The sequence below is a fragment of the Pipistrellus kuhlii genome, unplaced genomic scaffold (assembly GCF_014108245.1).
Source record: "Pipistrellus kuhlii isolate mPipKuh1 unplaced genomic scaffold, mPipKuh1.p scaffold_m20_p_6, whole genome shotgun sequence".
Classification (NCBI taxonomy): Eukaryota; Metazoa; Chordata; class Mammalia; order Chiroptera; family Vespertilionidae; genus Pipistrellus; species Pipistrellus kuhlii.
The window spans coordinates 53461363-53484877 of NW_023425562.1; the positions used below are offsets into that span (position 1 = coordinate 53461363).

The following is a 23515-nucleotide window of genomic DNA, read 5'->3' on the forward strand; positions in this document are numbered from 1 at the left end:
CCTTATATGCCAAGGTTGTGTGTTCAACCCCCGGTCAAGGCACATACAAGAAGCAACCAATGAATGCATAAATTGAAGTTTCTTTCACTCCTCCTTTTTCTTTCTCTGAAATCAATCACTAAATTAAAAAAAAAATTACCTGTAAAATAGGTCCAATAACAATAATACTATGAGGATTAAGTAAGTTATCCCCCCCAAAATGGTTATGGACCATACTCAATAAATATTAGTTATTATTGGGAGGTAAGAGGAGGAGTTTGGGGAAGGTCAGCCAAGGAGTTTTTGGAGGTGGGCCCTGGATACCCCTAACACCTGTCATCTGTGACGTTCCTCCTCTAGCTAAGCTTTGTAGTGTCTCCAAGTCAGATCTGTCTGGACGTGTAGCTGAGGGGAAGTCCCTGGGTGACCAGCAACCCTAGATCCCCTTCTAGGTGCTGCCTCTACTGTGTATTTTGCTGTATGACTCTAGTCCTCTGGAGACTGTTCGGTTTGATTTCTACCTTTCTCAGGAGTCAGGCTTGTCTCTGACATGGGCAAGAGCATGAGTGAGGGAAGGCGGGTGGTAGGGAAGTGAGCTGGGGTGAATGAACTGCAGGGTTGCTGCCAGGCCAGCTTTCATGCAAAGCTGACTCCAGGAGTCCCTCCCCACACAGAGGGTCTGGGAACTTTTCAGGTGGCTCCTTGACGACAGGTGAAATCTATTAATATCAAAGTAATGAGATAATTACTGTGATTTGGAAAAATTATTGATAAATGCTTTTGAGGGGATTTCAGAGCAGAGAAGAGCGTGCGTGAAACATCTCTGGGAAGAAATGAATCAAGGATTGTTCTGAATGCAACATGAGGGTAGGTGAGCTCTGGGCCCAGGGGTGCTCCCTCCACAACTTGTGATTCCTCCTGGAATCAGTTAAGGTTAGGGGGTTGGGGTAATGTGTAGAACTCCCAACTTTGGCTCTGTGTGTGTGTGTGTGTGGGGGGGGGTGGGGGGGTTGGGGCCCTTTAATTTTCTTAGGTCATAGTATAAAGTTATACACCTGAAATTTATAATGTTATTAACCAATGTTACCACAATAAACATTTTAAAATATATACTTATTGATTTCAGAGAGTAAGGGAGAGGGAGAGAGAGATAGAAACATCATTGATGAGAGAGGATCATTGATAGGCTGCCTCCTGCACACCCCCTACTTGAGGATCGAGCCTGCAACCTGGGCATGTGCCCTGACTGGGAATGGAACCATCATTCCCTGGTTCATAGGTCAGCACTCAACCACTTAGCCACTCTGGCCGGATTACTCCAATAAATATAATTTTAAAAATTCTTTCAGAGTCCTCCAGGCTTTTGTTTTATTACCCCCCTCTCATATATGTGGAAAGTGAGACTTAGAAAGGGGAAGTGAGTTACTTGAGTCAATGGAAGAGCCAGGATTGGAGGCCAAATCTGCCTGACCCCAAAACTGGTTCTCTTTTCATTGGCTGGGTCTGTGACTAGGGGGTGCAGGTGCTGAGATGGGATGGGCTCAGTAAATGGTAGCTGGTATAATAATGGTAACCATAATAATAATCCCACCTCTGAAATGGATGTGTAATCCTCATTTAAGGAAGGGAAGAAAGTGCTTCAGAAGTGGCAAGTTTAAGGATCCCCACTTGCCACACCATTCTAGACTCCCATCTTTCTTCTATGGATGCTGGATGGCCAGTTACCTAGGGCCCCGCAGCCCTGACTCTCTGCTGCCCTCTGCTGCCATCTATCAGATGTGGTGCTAGGATGCTGAATCTACATGGCTCCAGCATCAGGCTGTTTCCAGCTCATTGACAAATATCTTTTTCAAGTGACTAATAGTGGGCTAGGGTTACAGGGGTAGGGAAACCCTCTAGGGCCTCTGGTTCCTCCTTCATCAAATGCTGGATTGGACCAAGACTGGTTTGGCTCAGTGGATAGAGCATCGGCTTGGGGACTGAAGGGCCCCGGGTTCGATTCCGGTCAAGGGCATGTACCTTGGTTGCGGGCATATCTCCAGTAGGGGGTGTGCAAGAGGCAGCTGATCGATGACTCTCTTAACAAGTGCCTTGTGGAGAGGTGAGCTCCTTGTAACTGGAGGCATCCAAGCTCAGGCTAGAGGGAAAGCTCTTGGAGGTGCTCAAAAGGGCCTTCTCGCTTGGGGTAAGGCAATTAGACTTAGGGACATTCGGTGGGTCCCCTCTTAAACACCAATATTGTATGATACTAGCATTGCTTTTCTCTGACTTTCACAAGCGTACAACTTGAATTCTCTGACATTCTGAGAGTCTGATTTTGACTAGGATCTTGAGCAGCCCAGTAGAAGGGGCTAAAGCTAAGAAATCAGAAATAACCTGTTTCATATTCGGGTTCTGTCGTTTATTGCCTGTCTGACCTAGGATGTCACGTTTTCTCTCTGACCTTGTTTTTTTTCATCTGCAAAATGGAGATTTGAGTGCCTGCCTTACAAGGCTGCAATGAAGGTTTAAAGGTGACATATTAGAGAAGCACCTGGTTTAGTTTCCATCCCTCAGGACACCATGGAGTTTTAGACTTGGGAAGCCTCCCAACCTCCACTGAGATCCAAACCTCACCTGGAGTGCAGTATGGTGTCCCAGTGACCTCTGGTGCCAGATTGCTTGGGCTTATTACATCATGTATCTGAGCCCCAGTTTCCTCATCTGCTTAGTGGAGACAATAACAGGATCTACTTCTGAAGACTTTTTTAAAAAAGAATTTTTTAAATTGATTTCAGAGAGGAAGGGAGATGGAGAAATAGAAACATCAATGATGAAAGAGAATCATTGATTGGCTGCCTCCTGCACGCCCCCTATTGGAGATCAAGCCCCAAAACCTGGGCATATGCCCCGATCTCCTGGTTCGTAGGTGGACACTCAGTCACTGAGCCACATCAGCTGGGCTCTGGGACTGTCTGGAAGGTTAACTGAGATGATCCAAGCAGTTAGTCCTGTTAACTTTCATTATTGCTGCCATCTTAGGGTCTAGAAGGCCAGGAGAGTAAAGAATCTCTGCTCCCTGCCTTGGAGCTTGTGCATAGAGGCCTCGCTGTCTGACCAGAGTCCTCTCCTGGACTCCTGGTCCAAAGGCTTGAGCCTGCAGGACCTTCGGTGGGGAATTCAAAACCGGTGAGCTGTAAAGTCCCCTCCCTTCTTCCTTTCCTCCCCACTCTCCTGTCCCTTGGTAGTGAACTGGTTTCCTCTGGAAGCTCTGCCCTGAGGTTGGTGGGAAGCCAGGCCTGTGTGTGTATGTGTCTGGGAGGACAATTTCTGAGCCACAGAGGGGTGGCATCAGCTGACCAGAGTGGAGGGAGAAGAAGAGCATTTTTCCAGCTACAGTGTTCCTGTGGGTGGGCCGAGAGGGACACAGCTGATTGGCACCGCCCATATCATGTGATCTTGCACATACACACCACACACACACACACACACACACACACACACACACACACACACACCTAACACTGTTTTCTTTGACTCTACATCCTTCTCTGCTAGCCTCCTTTCATTCTGCTCACATCACACCTCTCATCCCTCTCTTCACATTACAATCACAGAAAATAGTCCCCTAGGGGAGAAACTCTGTATTAGGGCTCTTTCTCACCAAGTTTGGCTCGTTAAGTCTTTTTTAAGCAGGGCAGTACGTGGGGGGACTTTTAAAGATCTGGCTCCAGGCTTTGGTCCTGGGAAAGAGCACTAACCTCCCCCTGGCCCCTTGTCCTGCCCGATCCCTCCTCCCTCCCGAAGTTCCAAAAACCAAGCAGATTGTAATTCTCATTTATCACAAGTGCTCACCCCATTTTTCTTAAGCTGCTCTACAATCTTTAAGCACCATCATACGTTTAAAACATCAATGCATAAGTAATGCTATATTTCCTTCCTACATGCTTCCATCCTTCTCTCTCTCTTTCATATAGTTGTTGAATATCATGTGTATGCCAGACCCTGTGTTCATTTTATTTATTTTATTTTTAAAATATATTTTGATTGATTTCAGAGTGGAAGGGAGAGGGAGAGACAATGATGAGAGAGAGAATCATTGATCAGCTGCCTCCTGCATGCTCCACACTGGGAATTGAGCCTGCATGTGCCCTGACCAGGATTCTAACAGTGACCTCCTGGTTCATAGGTCGATGTTCAACCACTGAGCAACACACACTGGGCCCTGGATTCATTTTATTTTTTACTTGTGTCTCTCCTATTTTGACACTTATAACTATAAAACTATTTGACTGATGCTTGTGTTCCACAATAATTATACTTCATGTTTTTTCAAATATGTTTTTATTAATTTCAGAGAGGAAGGGAGAGGGAGACAAAGATAGAGACATCAGTGATGACAGAGAATCATCGATCAGCCACCTCCCTCATGCCCCCCACCAGGGACCAAGCCCACAACCCGGGCAGGTGTGCAGACATGGTGAGATTTTTCTGATACGCTTCACTTCATATTTGGCAGCTGTCAAGCAGAGTGGGTCAGTCTCCAGGGACTGGTGTCAGATAGGCATGAGTTTGAATCCCAGCTTTGCTCCCACTCACAAATGTGTGACCTGGGCCAATTAGAGCTTCTCAGTCCAGATTTCCCCTTTTGTATGTCGGGGTATTCATAGCTATTCTGTGAGGCTACTGTAAAGATGAGATTACACATGAAAAATATTGACGTGGGCTTGGCCAGTAGTGAGCATTCAATAAATGAAAATGATATTGATTCTATAGGATTGATAGTTTTCTTTTTAAAAATTTTATCTTTATTGTTAAAAGTATTACAGATGTTAAAAGATTACAATTTTCCCCATTGACCCTCCATTCACCCTCACCTTTCCCAGGCCTTCACCACACTATGTCTGTGTCCATGGGCTATGCATATATGCAAACACGTTCCCCTGGTTAATCTCTCCACACCCACCCACCCACACCCCTGCCTTCCCTCTGAGATTCAACACGTCTTCACATAGATTTAATCCTGACACATCCCTGTGAAAATAGACATTATTATGACTTCCATTTCACAGATGAGGAAACCGAGGCTTAGAGAATTGAAGTGATGAGACCAAGGTGGACATGGAACTAACAATGTCTGAGCAGGGATCCTAAGCCAGGTCTCCGGACATCCATACCCAATAGCCCACGTTCCAGCCGTCTCCCCTCACACCGGGACTAGTTTTGGATTCTTATCCAGACAGGTCTCACAGGTCTCTCAGTGTGGGACTTCAGGCTTATCTGTCTTCGCCTGTGAACAGAACAGGGAGTTAATCTTCTGAACTCCCTCGGACGTGGGGGGACTGTATCCCCCTGAACCTTAAACGGAACCAGCCGAGCTCTCATTCCAGCAGGCGTGGCCGCCACACGCCACGCCCACACCAAACCACGCCCACCGACCAAAGCTCCAGACCAGCAGCGTGGGAAACCAGTTCCTCCCAAATCTGCTGCCCTAGAACAGAACTCGCAGCTCGGTTCCTAGCTCATCAATCCAACCCTGAGCCTGGAGGCCAGTGCCCTACAAGCGCAGCTCTGCTACAGCATCCCAAAGCTTCACACCAGGATTCCTGTGTCTTTTTCTTGTTTCTACGTACGTGAGCTATGGTCCTGGACCTATAACCGTGTCTCCTCCACAGGATCCTAGAGCTCCGCTCCCAACACGAAGGCCTCCCGCCCCCTTATGGCCCCGCCGATCTCTCACGCCTCACTGGCTCCATGCCAGTGAGACGCCCCCCCATCCCCCACCCTCGCTTTAAAAAAATATATTTTATTGATTTTTTACAGAGAGGAAGAGAGGAACAGATAGTGAGAGGCATCGATGAGAGAGAATCTTCGACCAGTTACCTCTTGCACACCCCCTACTGGGGATGTGCCGGCAACCAAGGTCCATGCCCTTGACCGGAATCGAACCCGGGACCCTTCAATCCGCAGGCCGACGCTCTATCCACTGAACCAAACCGGTTTCGGCTCAGAAGCCCTTTTAACCTCCATGGGGTCCGCACGCTTTACAATCTTCTGGTCCTGGCCCGCCCTCCGCTAGCCCCGCCCACAGGGCCCCGCCCCCGGAGGCTCCGCCCCCAGCGGTCCGGGCTGGGCTGGTGGCGGCTGGCCCGGCGGGGCCGGCTGCCCTCTGCCCTGGGCGCTCGGCGGGAGCGGGCCGGGCATCGCGGGGCCGGGCGATCGCGGCGGCCCGGGGGCTGGAAGATGGCGTCCGGCAGGCGCGCCCCGCGCACCGGGCTGCTGGACCTGCGCACCGGGGCGGGCTCGGGCGCCGGCGGTGAGCGCTGGCAGAGGGTGCTGCTCAGCCTGGCGGAGGACTCGCTGACCGTGAGCCCCGCCGACGGCGGCGAGCCCGGCGCCCCGCGGGAGGCGCAGCCCGCGCAGCTCAACGGCGCCGCGGAGCCCGGCGCGGCCGCCCCGCAGCTTCCCGAGGCGCTGCTGCTCCAGCGGCGCCGGGTGACCGTGCGCAAGGCCGACGCCGGCGGGCTGGGCATCAGCATCAAAGGTGGGCGAGGGGGCGCTGGGGGCGGAGGGGTCCTGGGGGGCTGGCAGCGCACCGGGGGCGTGGAGTTGGAGGATTCCTGTCTGGGGGTAAGAGGGTTCGAGGGGGCAGAGGGAGCCCGGGCACCAAGGTCGTCGGAGAGGGTTTCGGGAGTCCGATGTCTCCAGTCGAAAGGCACAGGTGTGGAAGGGGTGGGGGACGCCCAAGGACACGTGGGTGGGGAGTGCTGTGTGGAGGTGTAAAGATCTGAGAGCAGTTACCATCCAGGGGTTGCATGGACATCAAGGACAAGATGGGCCCCGGGAAAGCAGAGGATGGATGCAGAAAAGGGATTGAGGCCTGGGACTGGGAGGTTCCTAGGGCAGGGAGGAGGAAGTCCCTGAGACACAAACAAGGTGGGGGCTACGGGTAAGACCTGCAGTTCAAAGCACAGGGGTCAGTTGGAGACTAGGCACCTGCTGGGCTCACAGTCAGGGGGCAGGAAAAGACACACAGAAATATGAGGACCTAGTAAGGCTGTGTACCTAGGCTAAGAGGTGGGTTTGAGTTTCCTGATCTTACTAACTCCTCCTTGCACAGGACTGAGAGGGGTGGACCTAGACTCGTTACTCCTTCCTCTCTGGGAGCTCTCAGCTTCCAATATTGACAACTTTTTAAAAAAATATATATTTTATTGATTTTTGTACAGAGTGGAAGGGAGAGAGATAGAGAGTTCGAAACATCAATGAGAGAGAGTCATCGATCAGCTGCCTCTTGCACACCCTCTACTGGGGATATGCCCGCAACCAAGGTACATGCCCTTGACCGGAATCGAACCCGGGGCCCTTCAGTCCCCAAGCCGACGCTCTATCCATTGAGCCAAACCCGTCCCGGCCAATATTGACAACTTTTTATAAAAAAATATTTTTATTGATTTCAGAGATGAAAGGAGAGAGAGAGAGAGAGAGAGAGAGAGAGAGAGAGAGAGAGAGAGAGAGAGAGAAACATCAATGATGAGAGAATCATTGATCCGCTGCCTCCTGCATGCCCCACACTGGGGATTGAGCCCACAACCTGGGCATGTGCCCTGACTGGGAATCAAACCGTGAACTGATTCATAGGTTGATGCTCAACCACTGAGCCACACCAGCTATACCTGACAGCTTTTTTTTAGGTTGCAACCAGACTGTTTTTGAGTCCAGGAACAACTGTGTGAATTCAAATCACTTCCCATCTTTGAACTTCAGTTTCCTCAACTACATAGTGAAGCTAAAAATATAGGTGTGATGTTTCTATGTCACAGGAGCCGAGAGCATTCACCCTGCCAGCACATAGTAGGTGCTTGGTTAATTATTGCTGCTATGAGAGGGAAAATGGAGGCCAGGAGAGATTCCCAAAGCAACGAAAAGTAGTGCTTAAAATCCCTGCACATCCCCAGCTATTGGGTTCACAGTTCCTACACAATTACTTTTCAGGGTCTCAGGCCAACTCTACTATCATTCTGGATGTGCTCCGTTCCCTCTTCCTTGTGCTGGGTCTGTTCCAGTGCTTCCAGACCCTTTGGCCTGAGCGAGAGGGTAGGGATGGTGGTGGCTCAGCTACCACAGTGTGCTAAGTGCTACGGCACTCTAGGCTCACGGTCCACTTCATCCTGGCAACAAGTGGTAAAATGTAGGGAGCATAGTCAATATTTTGCAGGTAAGAAACTGAGATTCAGAAAAGGAACAATTTCCCCAGGATTCCACAGTCAGTGAGTGGCAGAGCTGGGATTTGAACCTTAATTATCAGGCCACTAGACAGTGCCCGGGGAGTTGATTCTTTCCCATGGAAGGGCAAATCCCCATGTAGTGACCCCAACAAGAGAAAAATGATAACCCAGGGAGTGGGCATCCATCTTAGCCCCAAACTCTAGCCTGGGGTTAAAACAGATCAATCCAGAAGTTGTACACTTAATGTGTCAAAGCAGGAAGGAACTTAGCGTTCATATAGAGTTACACTTTGTAGATAGACTAGGAGAGAAGCAGGGACTTTCCAAGGTCACATAAAGTTATACCCTAGCACCATACTTCCAGGTGGTCGTGAAGGTACTTTCGGAGGCATCAGGGGAAGTACCAGCTCCATTTAATTCTTCACGTATGTAGACTGCACTCCTGTTACCATGATGACTTCCCTTCTATGGTCAGTCCAGCCCCAGCAGCCAGGAATGACCACAGTTCCACATTGCACTGAGGTTCCCAGTTTCAGGCCAAGCAGGGCAGATATAAATAGAAACCTTTTCCTTTCCTTGGCCTCAAGCTCTGTGCACAACAATAAGCAAACTGTTAGGTCTGCATGAGGGTCAGGAGACACTTCCAGTTCTACGGTTGCCACACATTTATTTTGTGACCTTTGAATAATGACCGCCCCCTCTCTATGCCACTAGTTCATCTTCAGTCTTTCAGGGATGGACCCGTGGTGTGATATCTGAGGGTCCTACATGCAGTCTGCCACAGAGTTAATAGTATTGCTTCTGAAGCTGGGACACCTACAATACATTCAAATACAAACTGGCTTTGCCACTTACTAACTGGGCAACCATGGGCAAGGGGCTTCTCTTCACACTTCAGTTTTCCTCATGGGAACCTGAGCATGTCTGTGTGATTGGGGTGTTGTGAAGATGCAATGAAACACGATTGACAACATTTTGCTACTTGGTACTTGGAACTAACAGTAACTATTATTACTTTATTTTATTTTAAAAATATATTTTATTGATTTTTTTATGGAGAGGAAGAGAGAGGGATAGAGAGTTAGAAACACCGATGAGAGAGAATCAGCTGCCTCTTGCACACCCCCTACTAGGGATGTGCCTGCAACCAAGGTACATGTTCTTGACCGGAATCGAACCCGGGACCTTTCAGTCTGCAGGCCAACGCTCTATCCACTTAGCCAAACCAGTTTCAGCACTTTTTTAAAAATTTTATTTTAAAAGAATGTTCAAGAATTTAGCAACAAAGCAATTCAGAAAAGTGTATTAACTATTTATTTAGTTATTTATCTAGGCTTTTGAAACCTCTAGGTTTTTAAGGCCTACATCTAGATCCTGGATTGTAAAATTTAGAGCCATGGCAATAGCTAATCCCATCATAATGCCAAATTAGGGGGTACCAATGGGTTTCCCTCACTGTGGGAAAATTGCTTAAAACCCAAAATATGTATTTAAGGAAAAATTACTGAATTCCCTTGTAAATTACTCAAACACTGGTGAATACCCAAAGCATTGGACCAAAAGATCCAGTGACCGAACTGTAACATTAAGAATTTAGAAAAGGACTTTCTCAGTGAGGAAACATTCACCTGTGTTCACTCCTGTCCTAGTCCCAGAGCCTGTAGAGGTGGACCCACTGGGGAGAAGAGGAAAGTTTGTTCTAGAAGGAACTGTCTACGGTAGGGGTGTCGAACTCAATCAGAGAAGGGGCCAAAATCTAAAATCCAGCCTAAATCGTGGGCCGAATGGTTTACTGAACAGTCATAAACTGTCATTGTGATGGAAACGCAGCGGAGTGCAGTGATGACAGCGCGGTGTGGGCCACATTGCAAGGCCTGGCGGGACGGATTTGGCCCGCGGGCCTTGTGTTTGACACATGTGGTCTACGGGATCATAGGATTTCTAATCTTGGAAAAGGGAAGAATAAATCACTTGTTGAACGACTGCATATCTTTTCCAGGTCTAAAGAAAAAACAAAGCATGTATAATGGAATCCAACTCTCAGAAGACAGCAAAAAAGGAATTTTCAAAGAATTTCTTGTACAATCTAGCTGTTCAAATTTGCATGTAATCATTTCAGTCTTTATAAGCAAAACATTTTGAACCTTAAAAAATGACTTATTATTATTTATTTATATGTTTTTAAAAAATTATCTTAAGTTTTACATATGTCTCCTTTTCCCCCAATTAACACCCCCCCCCCCCCACCATTCCCAAATGGACAAGCCCTCACCGCCCCAGTGCCCATTGATTATGCTAATATCCATGCATACAAGTGCTTTGGTTGACTATTAGTATTATTAATGTCCCAAACTTCTAAGATTCTTTGCTGAAATTCTCTTTATCCTCCCATCTCCCCTTTCCCAGCACTGGGCCGGACACTGCGGAGGCCTTCAAAAATAATTTTGCCTCCATGTGATTCCCAAGGGTTGGAGTGTCTGCCTCAGTGTCTCCCCCTTTCTGTGTCTGTGCAGGGGGCCGGGAGAACAAGATGCCTATTCTCATTTCCAAGATCTTCAAAGGCTTGGCAGCTGACCAGACAGAGGCCCTCTTTGTTGGGGATGCCATCCTGTCCGTGAATGGGGAAGACCTCTCCTCGGCCACTCATGATGAGGCGGTGCAGGTTCTGAAGAAGACCGGCAAAGAGGTGGTGCTGGAGGGTAAGCACTGGGGAGCTGAGGGTGTTCAGCTCATCCCTACTGCCTCCAGGCCTCGAGCAGGGGCGTTTGGGAAGTGGGCAGGATTGAAAACAGAAACTGGACCTGGGGACCTGCCTTGAGACTGCGTGGTATGGTGGGAGAGCCAGCGCAGAGGCAGACAGACCTGGTTTTCGTTTCCTCTTTTCCACTCCCTATCTCTGTGGCCTTGGGTAAGTCCCCGCACTGTAGTTTCCTCATCTGTAAATCAGGTCTGTAATCTCTGCCTTGCTGGGTTGAGTGAATAGGACAAAAGGCCCATGGCCGGGTTGTCACTCAATGAGTGACTCAGGGGAAGAGAGAAGATGAGACTGTAGATGGGACTGCTAAGACTCTTTCCTGAGGAACCGAGAGAGCTCTTAAGTTCCAGTTCCCCCAGCACTCAGGGCCCCTAACACCCTGAGGCCCGTTCTCATTTGGGAGAAGACAAGGCTCAGAAAGGAGGTGTTTTTCGTTTTTGTTTGTTTTGTGGGTGGTTCCTCTCCGCTATCCCCTCACTGTGTGGTCTTGGATGAGACCTTTGCCTTCTCCAGGCCTCCATTTCCCCATTGGCCGTTACAGGCCTCTTGCTGTGGTTGTTGCATATCTTTCTTTTGCCATTTCTCTCAAGAGATTTCTGCTTTGCTCAGCCCTTTCCTCAAACTCCAGTCTGCAGTTTCCGGAAGTCGTGGGGGCCTGAGGAATGTGTCTGGCTCATGGCCCAGAACAGGCACAGGGAGGTGGCGGGGGCTGATGGAGAATGCCATGCTGAGCTGAGCCCCAGCCCAGATCCTGACACGTTGCCTTTGTCTTTCCAAATGGGTCTCTAAGAGGCCACAGAAATAAACAGCGTTGGGTCTCTGGGTGATATTTGGCATTCTTGTTCTCTCTCAGTTTTTATTTTTAATATTTTTAATTGATTTTTTTTAGAGCTAGAGGAAAAGAAAAAGAAGAGAAGAGAAGAGAAGAGAAGAGAGAGAGAGAGAGAGAGAGAGAAATATTGTTGTGAGAGAACTGCCTTTTGCACTTGCCCCGACCTGGGATTGACACACAACCTGGGTGTGTGCCATTACCGGAATCGAACCTGCCACCTTTTGGTTCATTGGATGACATGCCAACCAACCAAGCCACATGGGCCGGGGCTCTCTTAGTTTGGTTTGATTTTTATATTTTAGGTGTATCTATTTAAATGCTACTGGTGCAGTTTTTATTTTTAGTTTTTGGTGCACTTTTAACATATACAGTGTATTTATTTATTCAGAGAGTAAGTTTAGTAAAGCTGGGGGCAGTGAAACAAGGAAGAGCCTGGGACAGAAGAAGCAACAGGAGAAAGACCAGGTGGGGCTGCTTCCTTCTCTAGAAACTTTAAGGGAAAGCAGTGAGCAAAGGCGGGGCTTCTGTCAGCTCACTGGAGAGTCAGAGAAAAGGGGGCCCTGGGGACAGGTTCTGGGGGCTAGCCCACTGCTCCCCTGGTTGCAGGTCTGTGGGGACCCTTCGAGTTTAGGCGATGCATGCCTGTGGGGGAAGGAGAGAAGGAAGGGAAAGGCGCCGAAGTGCTCCTGGGAGGGAGAGCGCGCGCCTACAGTGTATATTTTTAAAAAGCTGACGCTGCAGTGTTGGTCCCTAAAAGCTTAAGTACATCAATCATATTTTAACAGCAAAGTTACATTAATGATATGGCTATAAGATTCTTTTTCTCCCAGATGTCTTATTACTAACCTCTAATGCAATTTGAAACAGTTGAAATTTATCACACTGTCATATTTTGGTTGACTTGAAAAGCTCTTTTAGTTTTTGCTGTTTGAAAGTCTAGCCTATAGATGGCAAAATTTCTACTATAGACACATTTCTAATCCACACGGAGGTCCCTCTCAGCCCCTCATCTTTAGGTTGAGAATGTCTCTATTTGGGTTCTCAGTGTGGATCATTCTGAAAGGTAGCATCTCTGAGTGTTAGATGCTTGAAGCATCTCCTGGTTTAGGAGGTACTAGTAATATCCAAACCTTCCATCTAACTCACTTACTCTATTCCTTCTTCACTAAGACAAGAAACATTTGCAGAGACCTACTGTGCACCTGGTTGCAGAACATTGAGTTAGAAACTGAACTAGACCCAGGCTTCTCCTGAAGGAGCTCACCATCTGGAAGGAGAGATAAAACATAAGCACTGCCTCTTCTACATAAACTGTTTAAAAATCAGAAAGGAGCTGGAATTGATTAATAAGGTCTACCATGGATATGGCAAGGAAGAGAAGTAACCTGTGTGCCATCCCAGGATTGAGGGTCTCTAGTGCTATGTTCTCTGAGACTTTTATAGGGCAAGATCTTTCCTTGGCAAATCCTGCTTCAGGTCTCCAGGTGGAGCTTGGCCTCTCTCTTAAAAAAAAACAAAAAACAAAAAACAAAAAACATATATATATATATATATATATATATATATATATCTATCTATCTATCTATATATATATATATATATCTATATATATATCTATATATATATATATATATAATTTTTTTTTAAATTGTTATCAGAGAGGAAGGGAGAGGGAGAGATACAGAAACATTAATGATGAGAGAGAACCATCAATCAGCTGCCTCCTGCACACCCCCCACCAGGAATCGAGCCCCAAATCCAGGCATGTGCCCCAATCCGGGAATCAAACTGTGACCTGATTCATAGGTCGACACTCAACCATTGAGCCATACTGGCCCGGCAAGCTTGGCCTCTCTGTTGCCCAGTATAGAATTTGGCACATAGTAGGCACTTTATAAATGTTAGTAACTCCCCTTCTGCATTTTTATAGAATTGATATTATTTTTTCAAATGTTTAGTAGCATTCTCCAGGGAAGCCACCTTTATAGAAAGGTTTTTAACTCAGCTTTTAATGTTGTTAATAGGATTATTTAGAGGATCTACTTTTTTTTTCTTTTTTTTTTCTTGATGAGCATTGGTAGTTTTTGTCTTTCAAGGAATTTGTCCTTTTCATCCAAGGTGTCAGATTTATCGACATAACAGTCATTTCTTATTTCTGCCTTTTGGATGAGAGCCCTCTTTTGCTTTCTCTTTTTCTCCCCTCCGTTTATGCTGCTCTGCTTGCTCAGTGGTTTTGAAGGAACTTATTGGGGAGACAGTGGAGCAAACCTACCAGGTCCCTGACATGTCACACACGCTGAGATAGGGTCTGCCCAGGGATGGGAGGAGGAAGTGGTTTCTTCTCTGTGGGTTGCCAGGAAAGATTCCTGGAGAGGGGGATGCTGCCAGTTAATGAGCAATAAGCAGAGGCGAGTACGGGGTGGAGGAAGGTGTTCCAGGCAGGCGAACTGTATGAGCAAAACCATAGAGGGGTAAAATGACTTGACTCTAACAATTCAGCTTTATCTGAATCTATGGCATGAGGAAGGAAGTGAAAAAAAGAGGCTAACCAGACTGACAGATCCTGCAGAGCCAGACTAAAGGAACTGGACTTTCTCTGGAGAGAGAGGAAGAGCCATTGCAAGGTGTTCGGCAGGGCTCACAGGGTCAGCTCTGAGCTCTAGCAGCATCACTCTGGTTCGGAGGGAGGCACAAATAAATGCAGTATGGCAACCGGGAGGCGAGGCCATGAGCAGAAGGGAGAAGGTGGTGGTTTGATTTAAGCAGGCTTGCATAAAAAGAATTTGGAGGTTGTGGCCTTCTTTGTTAATTTCCCCCAGCTTTTTCTTAGTCAAAGTCTCTTTTGAGTTGCTTTCCTGGCCCAGCAAGCTTATGGAAGGAGGTCATTTCAACCAAAGCAGTAAAGGGGTGAGAGTGGGGACTGGGGTCAAAATCTTTGAGTTGCACGGGTGAACTGAGAAGCTTGGAGGATGTGAGGGAGCTAAGATGCTGGGTTGTGGCTGGTCCTTGAGATTTGGAGGAATCTGTGGAGAAGGTGAAAATTGGGCAGTGGTCTGAGTCTGGAGCCAGTGCTCTTGAGAGCCTCTGTGGGCCTAGGTTCTCCGCTAGAACCCAGCCACCGGTCACATTGTTCAGAACTTCCCTGCCCTTATCTCACTCATAAGCTACCTTCGAGGGGCCATGGAAGGGTGGCCTGTCCTTTGTGTCTTAAAAAAAAAAATTACTGATTTCAGAAAGAAAGGGAGAAGGAAAGAGAGATAGAAACATCAATGATGGGAGAGAATAATTGATCTGCTGCCTCCTGCATGCCCAGAATGGGGATCAACCTTGTCATGCGCCCTGACCCGGAATTGAACCTTGACTTTGTGGTTCATAGGTTGATGCTCAACCACTGAGGCACACCAGCCAGGTAGGTGGCCTATTCTTTGGGTGAGAAGTTGACAGGGAAGCTGGGCATCTTTCCTGAGGCCTGGGTCTTGGTAGGCACAGAGCTTCCTGAGAATATCCTAGAATAGGGGTGTCGAACTCAATCAGAGAAGGGGCCAAAATCTAAAATCCAGCCTAAATCGCGGGCTGAATGGTTTACTGAACAGCCATAAACTGTCATTGTGATGGAAACGCAGCGAAGGGCAGTGATGACAGCGCGGTGCGGGCCACATTGCAAGGCCTGGCGGGACGGATTTGGCCCGCGGGCCTTGTGTTTGACACATGTGTCCTAGAAGGACAGATGTCACTGACAAACTCTGGGTGCCAGCCATATCCCTACTTCTTTGGCCTAAGTAAGGGGCTCAGCTGAGCATCAGCAACCCTAGTCTACCTTCTGTACCTTTTCCTCTGGGAGGTCAGGGGCTTGCACAGATGTCTTGAACCTGCTCTCAGTCGCAGGGATGTGTTTGTGACCAGTCTGGGCCCAAGCTGGCAGCCAACACACTTCTGCCTGCTACTTGGAGAGGCCCATTGTGTGCACAGATCTGGAGCTAGGGCCAACCTGGGTCCTTGGAGACTAAGTCTGTGGGAAAAGAGGAACAGCCGAATGCCTCCCCTCCCTCCACCTCCAGTGTGGCTGGCAAGACAGAGTCAACAGTGAGCTTGCGATGCATTAAAATGTAATACTAAAGGTCAGTGTAAATTAATGAAGTCAATTTTGGTACTTTGTACAAAGGGGAAGTGCATTCCACATAAAGATCAGGCTTTTAAAAGATACAGGAATAGCCCTAGCTGATTTGGCTCAGTGGATAGAGCATTGGCCTGTGGAACTGAAGGGTCCCAGGTTCGATTCTGAGTTTTGGGCTCAATCTCCAGTAGGGGGCAACCAATCAATGATTCATTCTCATCATTGATGTTTCTGTCTCTCTCTCTCCCTCTCCTTTCCTCTCTGAAATCAATAAAAATATATTTTTGAAAAAGTCTCCTTTAAAAATAAAGACACAGAAATAGAGTAACATGTATCTAAAAGGCACATACTGTAATAGGAATTTCTATAATCCCTGTTACAGTCAAAGTCACCAAGTTTTGTTGAGAATAAATAACTTTCTTCAAGTCACCCAACCAATAAATTGGCAGACTCAGAATTGAAACCAAGGTCAGTTTGGTTGCAGAGGCCACCATTGCCTCAGCCTTGAATAATACCTACCTTGTATTGTTGTTTGCAAGATTAAAAAATAATACATGTAAAGTGTGTGTAACATGCTGAGGCCAGTGCCCACAATATATTCTTATTCATTTTATTTGCTGTTCATAAGGATGAGACAATGCGCTTGAAGCACATAGCACAATGTCTTCCACATGGTAAGCATTCAATAAAAGTCAGCCTATATTATCATCACATCAGCAGACTATTGTTTTTTTAAAAAAATATATTTTATTGATTTTTTACAGAGAGGAAGGGAGAGAGATAGAGAGCCAGAAATGTCGATGAGAGAGAAACATCAACCAGCCGCCTCCTGCACATCCCCTACTTGGGGATGTGCCCACAGCCAACGTACATGCCCTTGACCGGAATCGAACCCGGGACCTTTCAGTCCGCAGACCGACGCTCTACCACTGAGCCAAACCGGTTTCGGCATCATCAGCAGATTATTGTAGTAAAACAATTCCTCCCCCCTCTGAGGGCAGGAGTCATGTGTAGTTTGCCTCAGAGCCCGAGGCCTGGCGCGGGGCCCAGCACGCATTAGATCTTGGAGAGTGTTTGGGGAACGATCACTAGGGTACATCTCAGACCTCTTCTACTTTATCTTTAACCTTGTCAATTGCAGTTTACTTTCCTAAATGTGCCAGGTGGGGCTCAAGACAAGCTGGGCTTCAAGGCTCAAGCTGGGCTTGACTGACTCCTGAGAATTTATTTTCTTTCCTTTTCATTGAATTTATCGGGGTGACACTGGGTAATAGAGGATTTTTGTGATGAGTTAGTTCTGCTAACTCCAGGTCTAGGCCCCTGCCAACTTCTTCCCTGAGAGATGGACACTGCCAGGTGTCATGATTGAATTTGGCTCAGCGCATCACCACCATCAAAAGTGGGATGTTGCCCTAACAGGTTTGGCTCAGTGGCTAGAGTGTTGGTCTGCGGACTGAAAGGTCCCAGGTGTGATTCCGGTCAAGGGCATGTACCCTGGTTGCAGGCACATCCCCAGTAGGAGGAGGTGTGCAGGAGGCAGCTGATCAATGTTTCTCTCTCATCGATGTTTCTAACTCTCTATCTCTTTCCCTTCTGCTCTGTAAAAAAATTAATAAAATATATATATTTTTAAAAAAGTGGGCCAAAACCAGTTTGGGTCAGTGGATAGAGCGTCGGTCTGTGGACTGAAGGGTCCCAGGTTAGATTTCAGTCAAAGGCAGGTGCAATGGTTGCTTGCACACCTCCATTGTACATGCCCCAGGAGGCAGCTGGTTGATGTTTCTCTCTCATCGATGTTTCTAGCTCTCTATCCCTCTTCCTTCCTCTCTATAAAAAAAAAAAAAATCAATAAAAAAATATATATTTTAAAAAAGTGGGATGTTGCCCTAGCTGATTTGGCTCAGTGGATAAAGCATCGGCCTGCAGACTGAAGGGTCCCGGTTTCAATTCCAGACTAGGGCACATGCCTGGTTGTGGGTTCCATCCCCAGTGGGAGGCATGCAGAAGGCAGCCAATCAATGATTCTCCCATCATTGATGTTTCTATCCCTCTCTCCCTGTCCCTTCCTCTCTGAAATCAATAAAAATATGTTTTTAAAAGTGGGATGTTATTAACCATTGCAGCTAATTTGAGGTCACCCGAGTTGGCTTAGCTAAGTGATGCCATGCTCCTGAAGTGCCTGTGGGACTCTTTGTCCTGGGAACAGAGTCATAAATGTAGCTCCTATTTAGACCTCCCATGGCCACAAAGACCTGTTGTTCTAATCATTGTTTTCAAGGGAAGATTATTTGGCTACACTCACCACACACCACACCACACCCACACAGTTTTAGGCCATGTGACTCCCCACAGACAAGATTTGGCTTAATGTAGCCATGGCCTGTTCCCTGGGTCTTGATTAAAATTCCTGTGGGGCTCTGGAGGGGGGTTCTGGCTTTGATTAGCTGTGTGAGTCTGGCTGCTGATGGTGGTAGAGGAAATAATAATGATAATGATGTAGTGTCTGCTGTTCATGGAATACCCATAGTGTATTAGACACTGTGCTAAGTGTCTTCCATATGTTATCTTATTGATTCCTCAAAACCACCCTGGTGAATTAGGTACATTATTTATTCCATTGTGCGGGTGAGAACAATGAAACTCAGAGAAGTGAAGCTACTTGCCCAAGGCCACGCAGTAGCCGAGGTAGAGTTTGAGCTCAGATATGTCAGATGCAAGAACCCATGTTCTTAAATATTTATACTGCACTGCAAGTCATTTAACCCCTGAGACTCAGTTTATTCAATTTACTCAACTGTTAAATAAGGACATAGATCCATTTCTTGAAATGGTGCAATTAGATGAATATGTGTTTGTGAGAGTTGAGGTTGGTGCTTGGTGCATAGTAAGTGCTCAATAAGTACTTCTTTTTAAGATCCCAGGACTCTTTGCTTCTGGACGGGTTGATGAGGGTCTCATCCCAGTATCCTGGCTTAGATTATTTTGAATATGGTGGTATATACATATATTTTTTTTGTTAATCCTCACTTTAGGATATTTTTCCATTGATTTTTAGAAAGAGTGGAAGGGAGAGGGAGAGATTGACAGACAGATCATTGATTGGCTGCAATCAATGTGAGAGAGATACATTGATTGGTTGCCTCTCATGTGCACTTGACCAGGGCCTGGGATTGAGCCAACAACCGAGCTATATGCCCTTTACCAGAATTGAACCCGGGATCTTCAGTTCACCGGCCAATGCTCTATCCACTGAGCCAAACCAGCTAGGGCCATACATATATTTTTAAAAGTAGACTTTCAAAAAAATATAGAAAGTAATATATGCCAATTGAAAAAACCTAAGAGAGTGAGTATAAAGCAATTGTCTTTTCATAGAGATAACCACAGTTGATATTTTCACATTCTTCCAGAAAATTTCCACATTTGTTTTTATCACATAACAAATTGAGGACATATTTCCAACTCAGCACATGTAGCTATGTTTCATTCTTTTTTTTGTTTGTTTTTTAGAAGTTCTAGAAAACTAGAATTTTAGTATTTACTTGTATTAAAATATATATATATTTTATTGATTTTTTACAGAGAGGAAGAGTTAGGAACATTGATGAGAGAGAAACATTGATTAGCTGCCTCCTGCACACCTCCTACTGGAGATGTGCCCACAACCAAGATACATGCCCTTGACCAGAATCGAACCTAGGACCTTTTAGTCTTCAGGCCAACACTCTAGCTGCTGAGCCAAACCGGTTGTATTTTTTTGTATTTTTTAAAATATGTTTTTATTGATTTCAGAGAGGAAAGAAGAGGGAGAGAGAGATAGGAAATCAATGATAAGAAAGAATCATTGATTGGCTGCCTCTTGCATGCCTTCTACTGGGGATTGAGCCTGCAATCTGGACATGTGCCCTTGACTGAAATTGAACCTGGGAACCTTCAGTCCACAGGTTGATGTTCTATCCATTGAGCCAAACCAGCTAGAGTTTTGTTTCATTGTTTATAATGATTGCACAATATTATCCTATATAATAAAAACCTAATATGCAAATCGACCAAACTTCTGAACAACCAGTGGTGGAACGACAGGTCGACAGGTCGCTATGGCCTCCTGAGAGGGAGGCAACCAGCAGCAGTGATCAGGGGCGGGGCCAGCTGGTAAGCACCCTACCTGTTGCCTCTCGCAAACCAGCAGTCAGACATCCCCTGAGGGTACAGGCTGGGCTGAGGGACTACCCCTCAACTCCTGTACCCCTCCACCCCTTGCACAAGTTTCATGTACTGGGCCTCTAGTATTATTGATATTTGTACATTGATTTAACCAATATTTTCTGATTCCTGTCTGTGTTCCATGACTATAGCCAAGAATAAAACTGAATTAGGAGCCCTGGCCGGAGCTCAGTTGGTTGGGCATCATTCTGTGCACCGATAGGTTGTCGACTCAATTCCTGGTCAGGGCACATGACTGGGTTGTGGGCTTGGTGCAAGAGGCATCCTGTCGATGCTTTGCTCTTACATTGATGGTTCTCTCTCCCTCTCTCTTCCTCTCTCTTTCTAAAACTAAATTAAAAAATATAAAGTTAAAAAGAAAGACTGAGTCAGGAAACTCCTATCTTGTATTTTGCAGCCTCTACCCATGGACATTCAAGTTGTCACTAGTTTCTTGAACCAAAGACAATTGTGCTGTGACCCCCTCTGTGCACTTATGAGCATTTATCTGAGGCAGGGCTCCTGCAGAGGATATTATTAGATCAAAGCATTCCCATGCCTTTAGGACCGTGATAGATAGTGCCCCTTGTGCTGCCTAAGAGTGTGGTGAGGTGAGATTCTTTTGCTCAGAGTGTGGCAACCTAGGCTCTGTTGTCCAGTCCTGCTTCAGGGCCTGCCGGGGCCAGGGACTATTTATAGTCCAGCCTTGCTAGGCCAGCAGGACTTTAAAGGTCATCCCTTCCAGAGCCTGTTGGAACCTCACGTCCACACCATACCATCCTGGGTGGCATGTGGGCAGCCCTGACTTGAGCCTTTATAGTGCTTTACTCAGAGAGCTCGTGTATCAAGTGCCCGTTATTCAGGCAGAGAAAATTAGGCTCAGAGAGGCCTTGGGACTTGCCAAGGCCAGAGAGCGAGTGACAGGTCCTGGATTAAAATCTTTGTCTGTCTGTAACTGCATTGTGTGCTCATCCCCTTATACTGTTACACTGAGAACAGCAGCAGAAATAATAACTATATTACTTATTGAAGTTCTATTCCATCAGGCGGGGCAAAGTGCCTTTCAGGTGCTGAATATCAATACTCTGGAAGTAGATATATTTTGCTCCCATTATAAAGATGGGAAAACAGAGGCTTACAAAAGGCAAGTCAGCTGTCCGAGGTCACAGAGCAAGGAAGTAAAACCCAAGCCTATTTGATGTCTCTTCAGGCTGTCAATATTAATTCATTAAACAAATTTCTTATTTACTGATTACCCGGTATATGATGGTACTATTCTAGACGCTGGGGATATCCTAATGAACAAGAAAACAGGTCTCTGCCCTCAAAAGACTGACATTTCAGTTGGAGGAGAAAGGCCATTAACTAGTAAACAAACAGACAGATCATGTAATTTCAGGTGAGGGCTAGTAAGTCACGTACTGAACAGATAAGGAACAGCTTGAACTTAGAGAACAGGCTTCAGCCAAGACTCAGTGCCACGGTATTCAGTCCCAAACATTTATTGAGCACTGGGATAAATACTGGGCATACTGTATTGAGCCCAAACAGATGCACCCCCTCTCTCTTCTCAGCCTTTTGGCTAAGATCAAATGCAGATGTATCTCCTTTTCTTCGCTCCATGGGCCAGACAAATGGTCCTGCCTTGTCTGTTCCTTGTGTTTTTAAATATATTTTTATTGATTTTTACAGAGAGGAAGGAAGAGGGATAGAGAGCTAGAAACATCGATGAGAGAGAAACATTGACCAGCTGCCTCTTGCACACCCCCTACTGGGGATGTACCCGCAGCCAAGCTACATGCCCTTGACTGGAATCGAACCCGGGACCCTTCAGTCCGCAGGCCGACGCTCTATCCATTGAGCAAAACTGGTTTTGGCTATTCCTTGTGTTTTTAGAGAAGCCTGGGTCCGTGGGGCCCTGGCTTCTCCCCTTGGGAGAACAGGGACTTGGGGCCGCGGGAATGGGCAGTGTTTATATCTATCACAGCTTCCTTGAAGAGGAAAGGCCCATGTGTCACTGCTTATTGGGCTTCTGGGCCAGGATCTTGGCTGGGGTGGGTGTGGATACCAGCTGTGTCTATCCCTGGAGTCTCAAGAATGCTGGCCACAGGGCCATCCATGGTCGTGTCCTCAGCTTTCCAGGCCATCGCCTTTAGGCAACCTGCCCTGCTTGCTGAGTGACTCAGGTAGAAATCAGAGCAGAGAGGAAGACTCAGAGCTGGGCTATTTATGGTCACACTCCAGGGCCCCAATGACCCCACCCCCATTGGTTTGTGAAATCCAAGCCCTGTATTGAGTGCCAGCTGGTATGCTGTCCATTTATAGCATGTTCTTGTGGGAAAGGAGAGGGAGGACCCAGATCTGGAACGGCCTGGGTGGGTGAGCAGGGACTCTAGCAGATTTTCTGGCTTCAGAGTTGACAAATGTTCATTTGAGGAGCACATAGGATAGGAGATCCCTGCTGCATTCTGGGGACACAGAGATGAGCCAGATGAGGTCCCTACCCTCACAATGCTTCCATCCTGGTGGGGGGCAGACCTCCACACAGACATAGGAGAGTGGATTCTAGGGGACTGCAGAAGCGATGGCTGAGGTGGAACCAGTGTGGGCATCTGGGAAGGCTACCTAGAGGAGTGAGTTTGAGCTGAGCAAGGACCGCTTGGAGTGTGGCATCTTCTTCCTCCTGGTGAACAAATGTGCCCTGTCTTGGCATTCATGGAAACTGACTCTGGGTTTGAACCAAGCCCAGTTTCTGTCCTCTGGGAGTTCCATTTTGGTGGGAGAGACAACCCCAATGCACAAAATAATGATAGTGTTGTAAGAAGTGTGGGCAGAGGTGGCTAACAACTAAGAAACATATTTCTTGAGTCCTTAACTTGTGCCACATGTTTTACATAATCTCTCTTAATTCTAACATTTCTCTAAGGTAGACAATGTCATCCCTCTTATATTATTATTATTATTATTATTATTATTATTAATCCTTACCTGAGGACATTTTAAAATTTTAATTTTTATTTATTTATTTATTTATTTATTTATTTATTTATTTATAAAATAGATTTTTATTGATGTCAGAGAGGAAGGGAAAAGAAGAGAGAGAGATAGAAACATCAATGATGAGAGAGAACCATCAATTGGCCGCCTCTTGCATGTTCCACACTGGGGATCAAGCTAACAACCTGGGCATATGTCATGACTAGAAATTGAACCATGACCTCTTGGTTCATGGTTTGATGCTCAACCACTGAGCAACACTGGCTATGTTTTAAATTAATTTTTAGAGAGAGAGAAACAATGTGAGTGAAACATTGATCAGTTGCCTTCCATATGTGCACTGACCAGGGATTGAACCCCCATCTGGGTATATGCCCTGACTGGAATCAAACCCATACTTTTGGTGTATGGGATGATGCTCTAACGAG

At 46.6% G+C, this 23515-nt stretch overlaps 1 protein-coding gene and 1 non-coding gene across 2 annotated transcripts in view; both read left to right on the plus strand.

Moving 5' to 3' along the window:
- The first annotated feature begins 6064 nt into the window (after positions 1–6064).
- The window catches only part of SNTA1 (syntrophin alpha 1), a 29411-nt gene continuing 11960 nt past the window's right edge, over positions 6065–23515 (plus strand). The window contains exons 1-2 of the mRNA XM_036418953.2: positions 6065–6502; positions 10700–10885. Of these exons, the coding sequence (XP_036274846.1) occupies positions 6202–6502; positions 10700–10885 (487 nt within the window). The 5' untranslated portion in view covers positions 6065–6201. The remainder of the gene's footprint in view (positions 6503–10699; positions 10886–23515) is intronic.
- On the plus strand, positions 9794–9908 carry LOC118708530. Its single transcript, XR_004984606.1, has one exon. It is a non-coding gene; the product is annotated as a small nucleolar RNA SNORD22 (small nucleolar RNA).